A 13,776-nucleotide genomic window follows, 5' to 3' on the forward strand; every position below is an offset into this window, starting at 1 on the left:
CCATAAGTTGTCATGGCCCATGAAAGCAGCTGTGGGAAAGCTGTAAAGCATGGGAGGGACTTTCAGTCTGCAAACAGATTTCCCTTTCCCAGGTGGCTGATTTGCTGTGACATTGAAGCCACAGGAGAACTGTTTCTTGTGGAGAAGTCTCTGCAGCATAGCAAGAGAGACTCCTCTCCCTAAGAGAACTGAAGGAAGACTATTCTAGAGGTGGCAAACTGACTGAAAGTCCCAGATTTTGTCTCTTTACACTGTCAGTGGGAAAGAAGAGAGGGTGTGAGGGGAGGAGAAGTGTTCTGAAGGATTTATTCTGATTCTTCTTATTCTTTCTTTTAGTTCTGTTAATAAAGTTTTCTTCATGCCCTTTAAAGCTTCAAGTCTGCTTTGTTTTCCTCCTAATTCTTATCTCACAGCAGAAAATGAGTAAATAATTCTAGTAGGTGCACTGGCGTTTGGCCAGCATTAGACTCACCACATTCTCCTATCATTCTCCTTGGTCCCTTTCTTGCTCAAAGCTTCACTTCCAGTTTTATCTGCCAGTTTTGGTTTATATAGGTACTTTGTGGAAATGCTTTTGTTTGTTTTGTTTTTGTTGTCTTTTTTTTTTAATTGGGTCATTATCTAGGGAAACCTATAGAAGTGCTTGACAGAAGAGATGAGCCATTAACAAGGGGAACAAAACAATTTCTTCTATCGTTACAATACAGTCCGCAGGACAAAAGTTGGACAAAGACATTTGTTTTGAGCCAATAACAAAATGCTCTAAACTAACTTTAGCCAAGTTTCTTCATATGCTCCATTGTAGGGTCCCCCAGAAAGCAAGGCATTCTGGACTTTGTGTCTCCTAGAGTGAGTTAAAAGCAGTTGTAGAATTTTCTTTGCCATTAGAAGGTAACAACAATTGTCATCACAAAATACCTGGACTGTGAAATTGGAAAAGAAATTTAAAAACCAGACCAAAACTCAGATCAGTTACACTATTATTTTTCTTATGACCAAAACTGAGGTTTAGTATCTAAAGTATCTAATGCTTCTTTTCCTAGTTGATCCTTCTTTCACCGTCGGCAACAAAAGCAAATTTCTGCTTTCCTTTGATGGTAGCAATGTTTTAACAAAATTTAAAGCCCTTGCTCTGACACACTCTACTAAAATGAAGGTTTCTTTGCCACAGGTTATATTCATTTAATTACTGCTTCTGATATTATTTTAGTGCAGAAACTGATATCTTTTGAACCTGTTCAAAAACACTTTGGGTTATGATAAATTCAATCAGGTTTAAAAATTCTTTGTTAAGAAGAATTATGTGGTTTTGGGGTTTTTCTTCCCCAGTAAATGAAAAGTGTTGAATCAGTAAAAAAAAACTTTTTCTGAAGTCTTGTAAATGTCTGTACCTAAAGAGTATTACCATGTTTCTGCTGCCTTTGTGCATCTCTGACATGTAAGTAAAGAAAGTTATATTGCAAATCGTGAACAGATCTTTTTTAAAACCACATACCTCAACTGCAAGATTCAGAGGGGCAAAGTTCAGCTTGATTAACTCAGATATCATCCTAATTTCAAATTGTAAACTAACTCATTTCTCTTCTTCCAATGCCCCAGAGGGAACTTTTCAGTGCTAGGCTGTTTTTCCTAGAAATATGGCATTACTCATTTTACTTTACATTGTATCAAAATACTAATTTTTTGCTTTAACTGTATTTTTATCTGCACAGGGAGGTCACTATTTTATTGAATAAGCAATTTATCATATAGCAAGCCTAATACTGTGTTGATTCCGATTCACTCCAACTGATTTCCCCAGAAGTTGAACCAGATTCTGCAGTACAAACATTTATAATTTGAAACAGCACTTTAATCCCATTTTCATGTACCTTTTTTTGGCCAACGACCTAAATAATGTACCTGGGGAAAAATACAAAGAAGGAAAAAAAGAAACAAACCCAAATCACAACTCACCTCAAATATTTAAACTGATATAGAACAATAGCATTGATTCCAAATTTACCTTTTTAATGAATGCCACAGAGAATGTATCCCACGATACAATCCCATGATCCATCAGCTCAACAAATGCAGTCAGTGTAAAGGACAACATATCTCCAAAGCTGCAAGAGACAGGAGTCATGACACATTTACCAGTAATGCAGCAGGGCAACGACCGAGGGAATAAAGCAGCAGGAAGCTTTCAGAAAGGCAGGAAAATGAAGCCAATTATGGACTAAGAGGTAGCAGAAGAGCAAGAGAGGCCGTGCTATAGGTAGTCTCCTACAAAATTTAGCATGGGTAACAAGAATAGTCTACTGGAGGAAAGCAGTTGTAAGAGAAGAGGTAATCCCTAGGAGAACACTGCATGCAATGCTCAAAAAAAAAAAAAAATCATTCCAAATTAAACTTCTCTCATAAATTCAGAGATTTAGATCTAACAGAGGAAAGACGTGAACTTTTTCCTTGGCACTTATGAAATCCTCCTAATTGAAGGCCACGTAGAGGTGTCACATTTTGGTACCTCTGCATCAAGCAAATTGGTGGGAAGTTACAGCATTGTTTATTCCTTCTCTTACCATGAAGCAAATATATTTTAAAAATGCACCAGAAGAGATTATATATCTTGAACAGTTTTCTAACAGTTAATGCCTTGATTTCTTTCTTTAAATCTGGAGATGCATCCCTTTTACTCTATCTATGAGCAACCAAATTGCAAAGTGTGCAGTTTAAATTATTTAGGATTTGCAGGCCACTGCCCTGCATTTTACACCTGTAAATTTGAAATTCAACACATCTTTGAATGAACTCAAGTAAATTCAAAACGAGTTTAAACTCATCAGGGATAATATGCCTAGATGCCTGGGAACTTTTCATGTTAAACCACTACTTTTAAAGATTAGCTTCATTTCTATACATAGTCAGGGCACCAAACAGTCAGCAGCCACAAGGATTTCAGTGAAGCCCTTCCATGAAGTAACTACTCAGTACAAACAGCAGTGCAGAGATCGTGAAAGGGAATTACCTTCCAGGGCATGTCAAACTGCCTGCAAGGTACTCTGCCAGTAAACTATTAAAAAGCAAAACTATACAATCAAACAGCATGAATAGTCCCAGTGATTTTAATATAGCAGCTTACTCCTAATAAAAAGATAGAATTTAAAAAAACAACCCTCTATCAGATTGGAACTGCAAAACTTAGCATGTTGGAAGCCTGAATCCAATATTAGAGCCATAGTTAATCAATGTAATTAATTGGTGTTCTTTGATCTGTGGTTTATCCGACCGTCCTGCATGAACCCAACACAAAAAAGTGAACATCCACTCAGATGGAAGACATTTACAGCAGTACAGAGGAATAAGGCAGACAAATCAGCTTCAATGAAGCAATTCCTGTAGCTGGATTTGGTTTAATCAGCCACTTAGGGATATCTGATGACAAGATGCAGCCTTTAATGGCCTCTTCATTTAAGAAAGGACATTCTGTCAAAATTTCTGAGATTCCCTCCACCAAAAATACCCCTGCCATTCCTGACATTTTGTGAGTAAAGCCCAAAAAACACCAAAACACCTTTCCCTTCAGTAAATACAGGTATGCACAGTGGCTCTGATTACTTAGAACAAAATGGAAAACCTACACCAAAGAGCAAACAAGAAAAATTATGTCTCTAAAAATCTTGGCAGGGAATACTTTCTTCAGAAAAAAAAATGGTCTAGAAGTTCTGAGTTTAGCTTTGAGGGGCAGAGGATGCTCTGTTGCCTTTTTTACTTGTCGTAGCTGGTTTGTTTGTTTGGGGTTTCTTTAATATTGCAAATCATTTAAGAAGCACATTAGATTTAAAATGTCACCATTAGCATTCCAAATAACCAAGGATTTAATATTAGGATGACAATAAGACTCTGAAGGAAATTTAATCAGCTCTGGTCCTGTCACATTCCCCAATTAATTCCTTTTGCATAATATAGTTATTTATGAACCCACAAATAAAACAGCAACCCCAGGAAAGGCTTTCTTCTAAAAGCTTGTAGCAAATCCTAATGCATTTTCATGACACAATACTTCTACTAATACAGGGAATACTAATATTATAAATATTAATATTATTATTATTATTAATTTAAATGAAATAAGTTTCAAATATTTAATTAAAAAGGTAGGCCATATAGGTTGAAAAGTAGATAAAAATCTCTCCCAGTGTTAAACTAAGCACATATTTGGCAAAGATAAATTTTCTCATCAATTGTTTTAAAATTTTGTCAGTTAACCTGTATTTAGTATATGAATGCTTTTCAATAAACAAATAGTGCATGAAAACTAATCCCCATCAAGAAAAGGTAAAGTTTGGAGGGCTTACTTAAACTGCATTAAACTTGGGCATGGATATTCATCTTCAGAACAGCAGTGGCTGGAGTGTAAAGGGATCAAACTAACCTGGATTCACCAGTCTCATTAAGTCTTTTCATTAAAACTATTGATCAATCCTACCAGATTAATACTGATTAATCCATGCTCTTCCACAGCTCTGGGGAATAAACTGGGCTAATGGAGCTGACAATTCTGGTTTGAATGTACAAACCTAGTTTTAGCAGAACTGACAGCAATACAACCATTTGGGATCCAGAAGGTGAAAGCACTTTTCAACTTAAGATGTTCAGACACCTCATCAGATGTCACTCCGGTGACTCTGCTTCAAATAATTAATGACAGAAGAAGTGCAACACTGGGACTAATCAAGCAGCAAGAAATACTTCAGCTCTATTATTATGCAGCACCACACATAGACACTGTGTCCTTCTAAAATATATGGCTGTACACATGCACCTGCCCACGCATGGATACACCAAGTGCCATTGCAAAAGTCAAAAGCCAGGCTTAAGGGATAAGCATTAGGAGCAGCACAGCTAAAGATGAAAGCAATCTGCAGGGTAACTAGGGCAAGATAAGGATTAAAGCATCTGCAGGAGGAGGGGAAGGGCGTTGATTCATTGTTAAGTGGTTAAACACAAGCGGATAGGTAGAAATAGACTTCCAAGTAATTAGCTTCCAAACACACACACTCACTATTAAGAGCAGCAGACAGAGGCTAGAAATTTCAAGGTAATCAAAGCTGGTTTATAAAATTAGCAATCTTTAAAAAAAAAAAAAGGTAGGAGCTGTTTAACTCAAGGCCTCTGTAAGGGTTTTGATCATACAAAAAGTCCAAAAAATAATGGGGCCTCTTTCTTCATAAAATAATTTTAGAATAATCCCTAACTAATGCACAACAGTTGTGTAACTATCAAACTCTTGCTGCTCTGGCTAAATTACTTAATAGTTTGAGGACAATTCCTAATGAAGATGCTTTTTAATGCAGCAAGAGGGGAAAAATGATCAGAAAGATGCACTGTGTAATTGCAATTTCATATCTCATTAATGCTGACATCTTAATAACCTTTGCTCTCAGGCAAGCTACTTCTACAAGCCCTCCCGAATGCTGCTCTGGCTCTTGGATGCCTTACACTGGGACAAGAGATGAAATTTCATTGTTCTTTGCTGACTCTCCTCTTCTAACCCCCATTGTGAGAGCTGGCCATGCAGCACCCACAGCAGGTCCTGGCAAAAGCCTGCTGGGCAGCAGAAAGCTGAGGTTTGCAATGCCATCAGCTGTCCCAGCATGAGCCATTCCAGTGGATGGCCATGCTCTAATACAGCCTGTGGGTCCACAACCTCTCTGACAAACCTGCCTGAAGATGAGGGCAACAGTGGCTTTCTGCATCTCTAGGCTTTAGAGAAATGCCAGGTCAAACCTGTTAATTTAAATTCCTAAGAATTCTCTGTATTCTTACCTTAGGAAACTGTGAAGGAAAAAAACCAAACCCAAACCATTCCACACATTCTGATATCAGTTTTTCTTTACTGAAAATAAAAATGATAGGAATGTGCCTGTGATCCTGATTACCACACCTGTCTCTCACATGCCTTCCTAGTATCATTTCTACAGGCTAAACCATTTTATTATCCTGTGTGCTTATTTTGAAAGATGCCTAGAGCTACTTGGATTATAAAAATAAATTAATGGCAATCTCTCACCTTAATCCTCTAGATGTTTTTTAAAAAGAAATTTAAAAAATCTCAGTCCATGTTTTACACACATAACAAAAAGGACATTTTATCACTGTTATGGAAGGAAAAATACTTGGCTGCTCAAATGATTATGTAAATCAAAATAATTAGCCAGGCTCAACTGTCATCAGGTGACAAACAAGGGAATACAAGCTTTTACCAAGCTCATGTTTTATATGAAAAGTACCTTTGTGTAGTGGAATCTGGAAATTAATTGCTGCTTCTCTGTTGAAACCAGAAACAGAGCCACCAGCCCACCGGGACTAGAAGCCAAAGAATGCACACCTTTACACAAACCACTTTCATGGGCAAAACAGAACCAAAGCTGAGCTCTAATTCTGCAAGGGAAAGCAGCAAAGAAACAATTTAATTGGACAGGAGGTAACAGGAGAGTAGCAGCCTACTACTAAATGCAGGAGTGGTTAACTAAGTCCCTTATCTGGGCTCACAGCCCAATACTGGGCAGCTGAAAGGCCTGACATCACTGAGGTCAACATCAAAGAGTAAGAACAGCTTTTTAAATTGGAGCTGTCAAGGATAAATGGCCATGAATAAATTTAAACAGGGGAACAGAATATATCTAATCATCAGAAGACAAGAGCTCTCTCTGGAAAAGCCATGGGGGCCAGAATCTAACTAAGTCTAAAACGAAGACTGATGATGTAGCAGGATGCTTTGCCAGCACAGTGTGAACTTTATATTGCTATGGCTCCTCTTCACTGCTTCGACACTGCCCTGTTTCTTCAAGCAACCTTTCCAAGGGTAAAACTAAGCCACTGCAAAATCAAAGCAGGAGAATTCACACCTACTTGGTACTTAGTACAGATGAAAATGATGGAACAATCTGTGTTGTAGCTGCCCCTATTTTTCTAGATGATTACAGAAAATACACTTAACTGCTACAGAGCAATTGACACAGATTTTTGCCTTTTCATTGTGCTGGCTAAGCACTACTGAAATATTTCTTTGTGGTACAGTTTCACTGCATCATTAAAAGGGGTCAGCCTTACTGATTTCAAATCCCTTGCATTCCAAGAAAAAGAAATAGCTTTGTAACCCTAGTATCAGGGTTTCACTATGTCTGAAAATTAATTTTCATTAAAGAAAAACAAGGTGTGAATTTTAAACATAACTGGAAATATTCTTGAATAAATCCAAGTATAGATACTCTTACTATGGAGTATGACTAAATCCACTTAAAGGTACATTAAGCATGGGAAACTAGCCCAGAGGAACTATTACACGCTGAAGATGTGATTAGAATTACCTTTCCTTCCTTCTTCCCCTTTTTTAAATTCCTGGTTTTGTTCATTTCATGGCAATTTCCTTGAACAGACTACTCTTCCTAAAAGTTCAGGCATCACTATGCTGGAAAAACACATCTACAATCAGTTTGGTTTGACTACAATTTAGCACTGCAATGCAGAAGTCAATTAATAGAAATGTTTCATGGTATTTTTAAAAATTTATTATGTCATCCTGTACATCTGAAGTAACTTTTTTTTTTTAAATTAGCATTTGGTTCCTTTAAGTATCTTTAGTCAAGAAGACAGGAAGTGGATGCTGAGAAATGTTTTAGTTAAGTTCATGATATCAAGCTCTGTGGGGTATTTTATTGTTCTCATTTCAGTAGATCTTTTCCCACGAATACATGGGGGAAAAATAGTCAGGATGTTGGATAACTGAGCTCATGGAACACTACTGTAAACACTTTACCTTCAAAACATATGAGCAAGTCAGCTTCCAGAACTATTGGGTTCACATCCTCAACAATGGCTCGGTATCTTTTTCAGTACAAGTCTCAAATTCAATAATTTGTGTTACTTAATTGTATTATCTTACATACTAATGCTGGAAATCAAAATATTAATTTTAAGAAAATCAAAATATTAATATCTGAGTACCTCCATGTAAACTGAAGTTTCTATTGGTAGGATTTAACTCCCAAAGTTAGAATAAATTTTAGTCATACACATTCTTTACTACTGTATTAACTGATGTGATACATCTACATTGACCAATAAGGATCCTCTTAATAAGAATCTTAGTAAGGCTCAAGTGGGTAAAACCTTGTTCTCATGAGTAAACAAAGCTAAACTGCGTAAAAAAATTATTCAGGTCATCAGTCAGATCAGGCCCTAAAACAAGGACGTAATGTAACTGTAAGTCAGTGTTTCAGTACTGTCCTGAGGACAAACTTGATCCATAGAAGTCTACAGTGTAATAGAAGTTGGAAACAGAGATGCTGAAAGACTATAACTATCCTTCCACAAAAAACTATTTTCACAGCAGTGAGGAAATGCCATCTAAAGGGACAGGAGATACCTTGTCTCAGCAGAGGTGATCACAGAATCACAGAATTTTTAGGGTTGGAAGGTATTTCTGAAAATCATCTGGTCCAACCTGCCAAGGCAGGGTCACCTTGATCAGGTTACTCAGGAACTCATCCAGGTGGGGTTGGAATGTCTCCTGAGAGGGAGACTCCATGAACTCCCTGGGCAGCTGTTCAGTGTTCTGCTGCCCTCAATGTAAAGTTCTTCATCATGTTGAGGTGAACTTCTTGTGTTTTAGCTCACAGCCACTGCTTCTTGTCCTGTTGCTGGGAACCATGGGAAAGAGTCTGGCACCAACCTCTTGGCACCTGCCTTTGAGATATTTATCTGCATTAATGAGATCCCCTCTCAGTCTTCTCCACACTAAACAGGCCCAGCTCCTGCAGTCTCTCCCCTTAAGAGAGATGCTCCAGAGCCCTAATTATCTTCTCAGCCCTCCAGTGGACCTGTCCCAGGAGCTCCATGCCTTTCTGGTACTGAGGAGGGCAGAGCTGGACACAGCACTGCAGATGTGGCTGCACTAGAGCAGAGCAGAGGGGGAGGACCTGCTCCCTCCACCTGCTGGCCTCAGTCTCCTCAGGGTATCATTGGCCCTCCCGGCCCCAAGGGCACTGCCAGCTGCTCATGGTAAACTTATCCTCCAGGACTCCCAGATCCTTCTCTCCAGAGCTGCTCTCTGCTTGGTCAGTCCTCAGCATCTACTGGTGCTTGGGGTTACTCCTCCTCAGGTGCAGGACCATCCATTTCACATACTTGAACCTCATTAGATTTCTCTCTACCCAATTGTCCAACCTTTCACAATCCCACTAAAAGGCAACAGAGCCTTCAGGTCATGCTGCCAAGATGATGCTGCCAAGAATTACATAAGCTTCATGGCACTTTAACAATTTTCCTCATAATCTAAACTTTTCTATTATGAAAAAAGTTACTTTGTATTAGGTTAAGAAACTGAACTTAGCAGAAGGATTTAAATTTCCTGCCAAATTTATTCTTACTATGTAATTTATTTATTAGGCAATGATTTAAAAATAAATGTCTCAGAACTTGGTTTACAGCAGATTTGTGTAAGTATGATTTAGCACAGGTTTGGATGGGGAGCTGCATTTCTTGTATGAAAAATCACATCAAGCTCTCAGAATGACAGACATATGCTTAATTGATTATTCTCTTGCTTCCTTGGGTTTTAGCTATACTTGACATGTCAAATTTGCAAACCAGTCAAGATACTACAACATCTCTTGGGATTCAAATTTATCAAAGCCTGTGCTTAACTCTGAGCAAACAGAAGCCTTCTGTTCAAAATCATCAGGGAAACAGGCAGGGAAATTCTGATATGAGGCCATTTGCTCTTTTACAGCTTTCTTTTATACAGCTGTCTGCAACAACTAGCATTACCTGGGACCAGCAAATAAAGACAATGTCATTGTCCCATTGTCTGGGACAATGACCTTACTTTTCAATCTCACTAGCACTGACCATTAAAATTGCTAACTATCAATCACATAAGCCAATGAAATTCAAGAGGGGAATTGGGAAAGTTGGGGAAATTATTTTTTTGCTGAGATTAGAAAAGAAAACAAAAGCTTTACTTCAGAAATAGTTAAAGCCCCTGCTGAAGTCACAGAAATAAAGCACTCATTCCATAGGCAAAGCAATGAAAAGGCTTCATCAGAAAATTTTAACAGGCATCAAAGAGCAGAAAACAGAGAAGATTGAAGACTTGCTGATGCATATGCACAGTTGTATTTACATATAAAGATTAGCACAAGGGCCTGAACTCAGTCATGCAAAAGAAGAGGTAGTATGCAAGGTGATGATCTAATCAAGTTCTTACCAGGGCTTCATTATCTTCTGCAATTTCTGATATCGTCTGCAAAATTAAAACTTGCAGGTGAGGAAAAACACTTTAAAGCATCTGTACTCTATTTAATGCATACAACTCCCCATACCTGAGCCATGAAATTCACAGACATGCATACAACAACAGGCAGTAAATTGCTAACAATTTGCTGTGAACAGAAGCAGTACAGTAACTGGTAATGAACACCCCAAATAAATATCAAATATTTGTTCAGAATACTTGTTTTAACTTCTGTTAGGAAAAAAACATATCTAGACATTCTAATATTGTAAAACATTTGTGTAAAAAGCCTTTGACATAAAACAATAAAGGTTTACAGATTAAGCATCTTCTGTACTGTTTTAGCAACATGTAACCCATCGCCCGGAGAACTCTTTCATTTAATTATAGTCTCCACCACTAATACTGATGTCAGAGTCAGCATTGCTGAAAGGTGTGTAGCTAGGATAGTAAATGGTAAAAATGCCACAAAATATAGATACCCTCTTTTTAAAACACCACTTAAACATATAAAAAATAACAGAGCTAGAAAGAAATTAAAAAACCCCAACAATCTGTTCCTTACTTAACCATTTCTTGTGCCTTCTAAATCTAATTCACAGTTTTATTTCAGAGGCTTAACTGCAGTTCCACTGTGAGCAGACTAGTGTTAAAAAGGACAAAAAAGAGGTTCCTCTTTCCTTTCTGCACCTTCTCCCCAGGTGCACTTTTCCCTCACAGCAAGCTGCACAGCAGTGTCAGAACAGCTCTAGGTCTACAAGCTCTCCAATCAGTCATTCAATTCTCTAATTCTCTCCCAGAATGCAGCTACAGTTTTGTGGGTTTTTCTCCCTTTTGGTAAAGCAGTAATTCCTCCCAGCTTTTCAAGAGGAACCAGTCTCAAGGAGGGCAGCTTTTGGGCTGGCTTGTGTGTATGTCAGTGGAGAAACCACAGGAACAGTGGTCTGAAGTCCTCTGCCGGCTGTGAGCTGCAATACTCATGCCTGAAGACAGTACTGCCACAGTTTACCCTGTATCCAAACACAGACTGGGCTACAGCCTAACTCAAATCAGAGAAGTGACAAGATTTTCTCCTTGGATTTCATGCCCTTGGTTCTTTTATGATACAACATCCATCTGTGTAGCCAGTAATAATGCGTAAACAAAAAACATCCTGATGATCACACAGCCTTAACAAGCGGGGGAAAATACCCTCAACATGCTTTTATGAGCAGTAAAATTCAAAACAGTTTCCATAGTAGGAGATCCAAACTTCAGCAGAACATCACTCCTGTGCTTCTGCAAACTGCGTGCTTCCATGCTATGGCAGATTCTGCTAAACACCAAGAACAATTGCCACAACAAATAGGTTTTATCATCTCCCAAATGTGCATGGACCCTTGCAACTTTCTGCAGCATGTCAGCCAAACTTCATACCACTCTTCCCAGGCCAGTTTTTAAAATAGCTGCTTTCTTCCAGGTGCTGACTTCGGCTAAGCAGCAAAAAACCTTGAAATTAGGGTTGTGTTTTTCTGATAGAGAAAGAAGTGTGGTGTTTGCAAACTGGTAGCACTTCAAAGGACAGATTCTGTTTCAGAGATTTCTCACAACAGGCTCTAATCATGGCATTTTCTCCATGACTGAGACAGGGATTACAGAACAAACATCTGAGTCCTAAAACAAAACATTTAGACTCTCTTAGCATTTGCAGAACTCTTATCCATCCTGAGTTAATCAGCAATCAGTTAACCTGAGGTCAAAAAGTATGCAAAGTAAAAGAAAATATAAATTTAGGAAAATGTGCAGAAATAATTGAATTATATAAGACATTTCTGGTGAAGCAATACAAAGACAAAATTTTGACTTTGGAGGAAAGATAGTCATTGTATTAAACCAAACAATTTCCACTGATTTTTCTTGCTTTGATGTGACTAGAGCAGCAATCCATCTAGGACATCAAATGTTGCAGCAACACATGATTATAGATTGACTTTTACCACTGAAGATGTGGATGGAGGCTGTTCTCTAAAGCAACACATGCTGTTTTCATCTATCATCAAACCGAAACATAACAGAGAAGGAACTGGCATGAGCAGGAGTTCCTCTCATATTTACCCACAGACCATGCAAAAGTCACCAAGGAGAAGCCAAGCTGATTCTCCCAGCAAGTCAGCCTAGAAAGAAACTAAGTACAGTCTGCCACCTCCATCAGCTTTCCTCTTTCTATATATACATAACTATTTTTTTCTCCAGAGGGCTGACTCTGTGGTAGCAACCAAACAGCTCTGCAGAGCCCTTCTTGGTGAGTTACCAAAGTAGGGTCAAAACAGCTCTGCAGAGCCCTTCTTGGTGAGTTACCAAAGTAGGGTCAAAACTGCTGAAAGCCTGACTGATCTAGACACTGTAATTAGCTCAATACTTATATTTATCTTTTCTTACTTTGTTTTTTCTTTTTTGTTTCCTAAAGAAAGCATCCCTCAATTGCACTTGCACAGATGGAAACAAAACCACAGCCAAAAAGCAAATGTTATAAGGGCAAATTAAATAGCAATTGTGAAAGGCTGGGATTCTATAGTGGTGAAAGACAAACCCAGTGATTTTTACGCAGGCAGGAAATTCAAAATAGATGCCAACCTAATGCAAAATAACATGAATGACAAGTTACCATGTTAGACATTTCTCTACTGTAACATATTTCCTGTCTGGCCTCAAAGGAACTTTGTGATGCACTTCCAAATGAATCCCAAGGAGCAGCAGTGAGTTCTCTCAGGACTTTCTCAAGCACACAGACTTACTGCCTTCTCAAACACTGCAGGTTACACCTTGAACAGCTTCCAGCAGAGACCAGGTTAGCAGGGACCTGACTAGATCAACACCTATCTGTTCATGTACCAAAACTGCTGCACAAAGACTAAAGATACCCCAAATCCAAACCTCAGCTGGAGCAACACACAGGAAGGGCTTGTTTGAACTGGGGTAAAAAACTAAAATGTCCCATTATGGAAGCCAGTGTGGAGCCACTGTTAATGATACCAAGTTAATGATACCAAGACCTAAAGCAGTCACACCACTTCAGCGCAGCAATTGTCTCAGAGCCTGCACTGTTTGAACATGAGCAGAATCGTGTAAGAGTAACACTGAGGATAAAAGTTTTTAATGCAGTATGACCCCAGAAAGGGCCACTGCTACCAAGGGTGGAAGATGTTCACAAAAACTTCCTCCTCTACAGAAACACTGATGGGATGATGGATGAATGACCTGCCAACCACATTAAAGCACCATTTGGCTATTGCTTTTCAGGCAAACACAAAGATAATGCACATTCTAGATAATAAGCAGTGTAAAGAAAAATCCAAGAGTACAAATTTCTGGCTTCTCTTTGTAACAGGTGTGGCTATCACAAGCATATGACATCTGGGAGCACTTTGACTGGGAATAATCTACAAAATTATTATTACTATTAAGTTACACAGCAGCCTTCAGACTCATCACAGCCACAACGTCCCACAGTTATACAC

General features: G+C 38.6%; 1 protein-coding gene across 5 annotated transcripts in view; it reads right to left on the reverse strand.

Moving 5' to 3' along the window:
• The window catches only part of ELMO1 (engulfment and cell motility 1), a 301,543-nt gene that overhangs the window by 194,331 nt on the left and 93,436 nt on the right, over nt 1-13,776 (reverse strand). For all 5 annotated transcript variants that reach the window (XM_074540487.1, XM_074540461.1, XM_074540470.1 and 2 more), the window contains 2 exons: nt 10,253-10,288; nt 2,006-2,105 (listed from right to left, as the gene is read on the reverse strand). In XM_074540487.1, coding sequence (XP_074396588.1) covers nt 2,006-2,105; nt 10,253-10,288 — 136 coding nt within the window. The remainder of the gene's footprint in view (nt 1-2,005; nt 2,106-10,252; nt 10,289-13,776) is intronic.

This window comes from Zonotrichia albicollis, chromosome 1, assembly GCF_047830755.1.
Source record: "Zonotrichia albicollis isolate bZonAlb1 chromosome 1, bZonAlb1.hap1, whole genome shotgun sequence".
Lineage (NCBI taxonomy): Eukaryota > Metazoa > Chordata > Aves > Passeriformes > Passerellidae > Zonotrichia > Zonotrichia albicollis.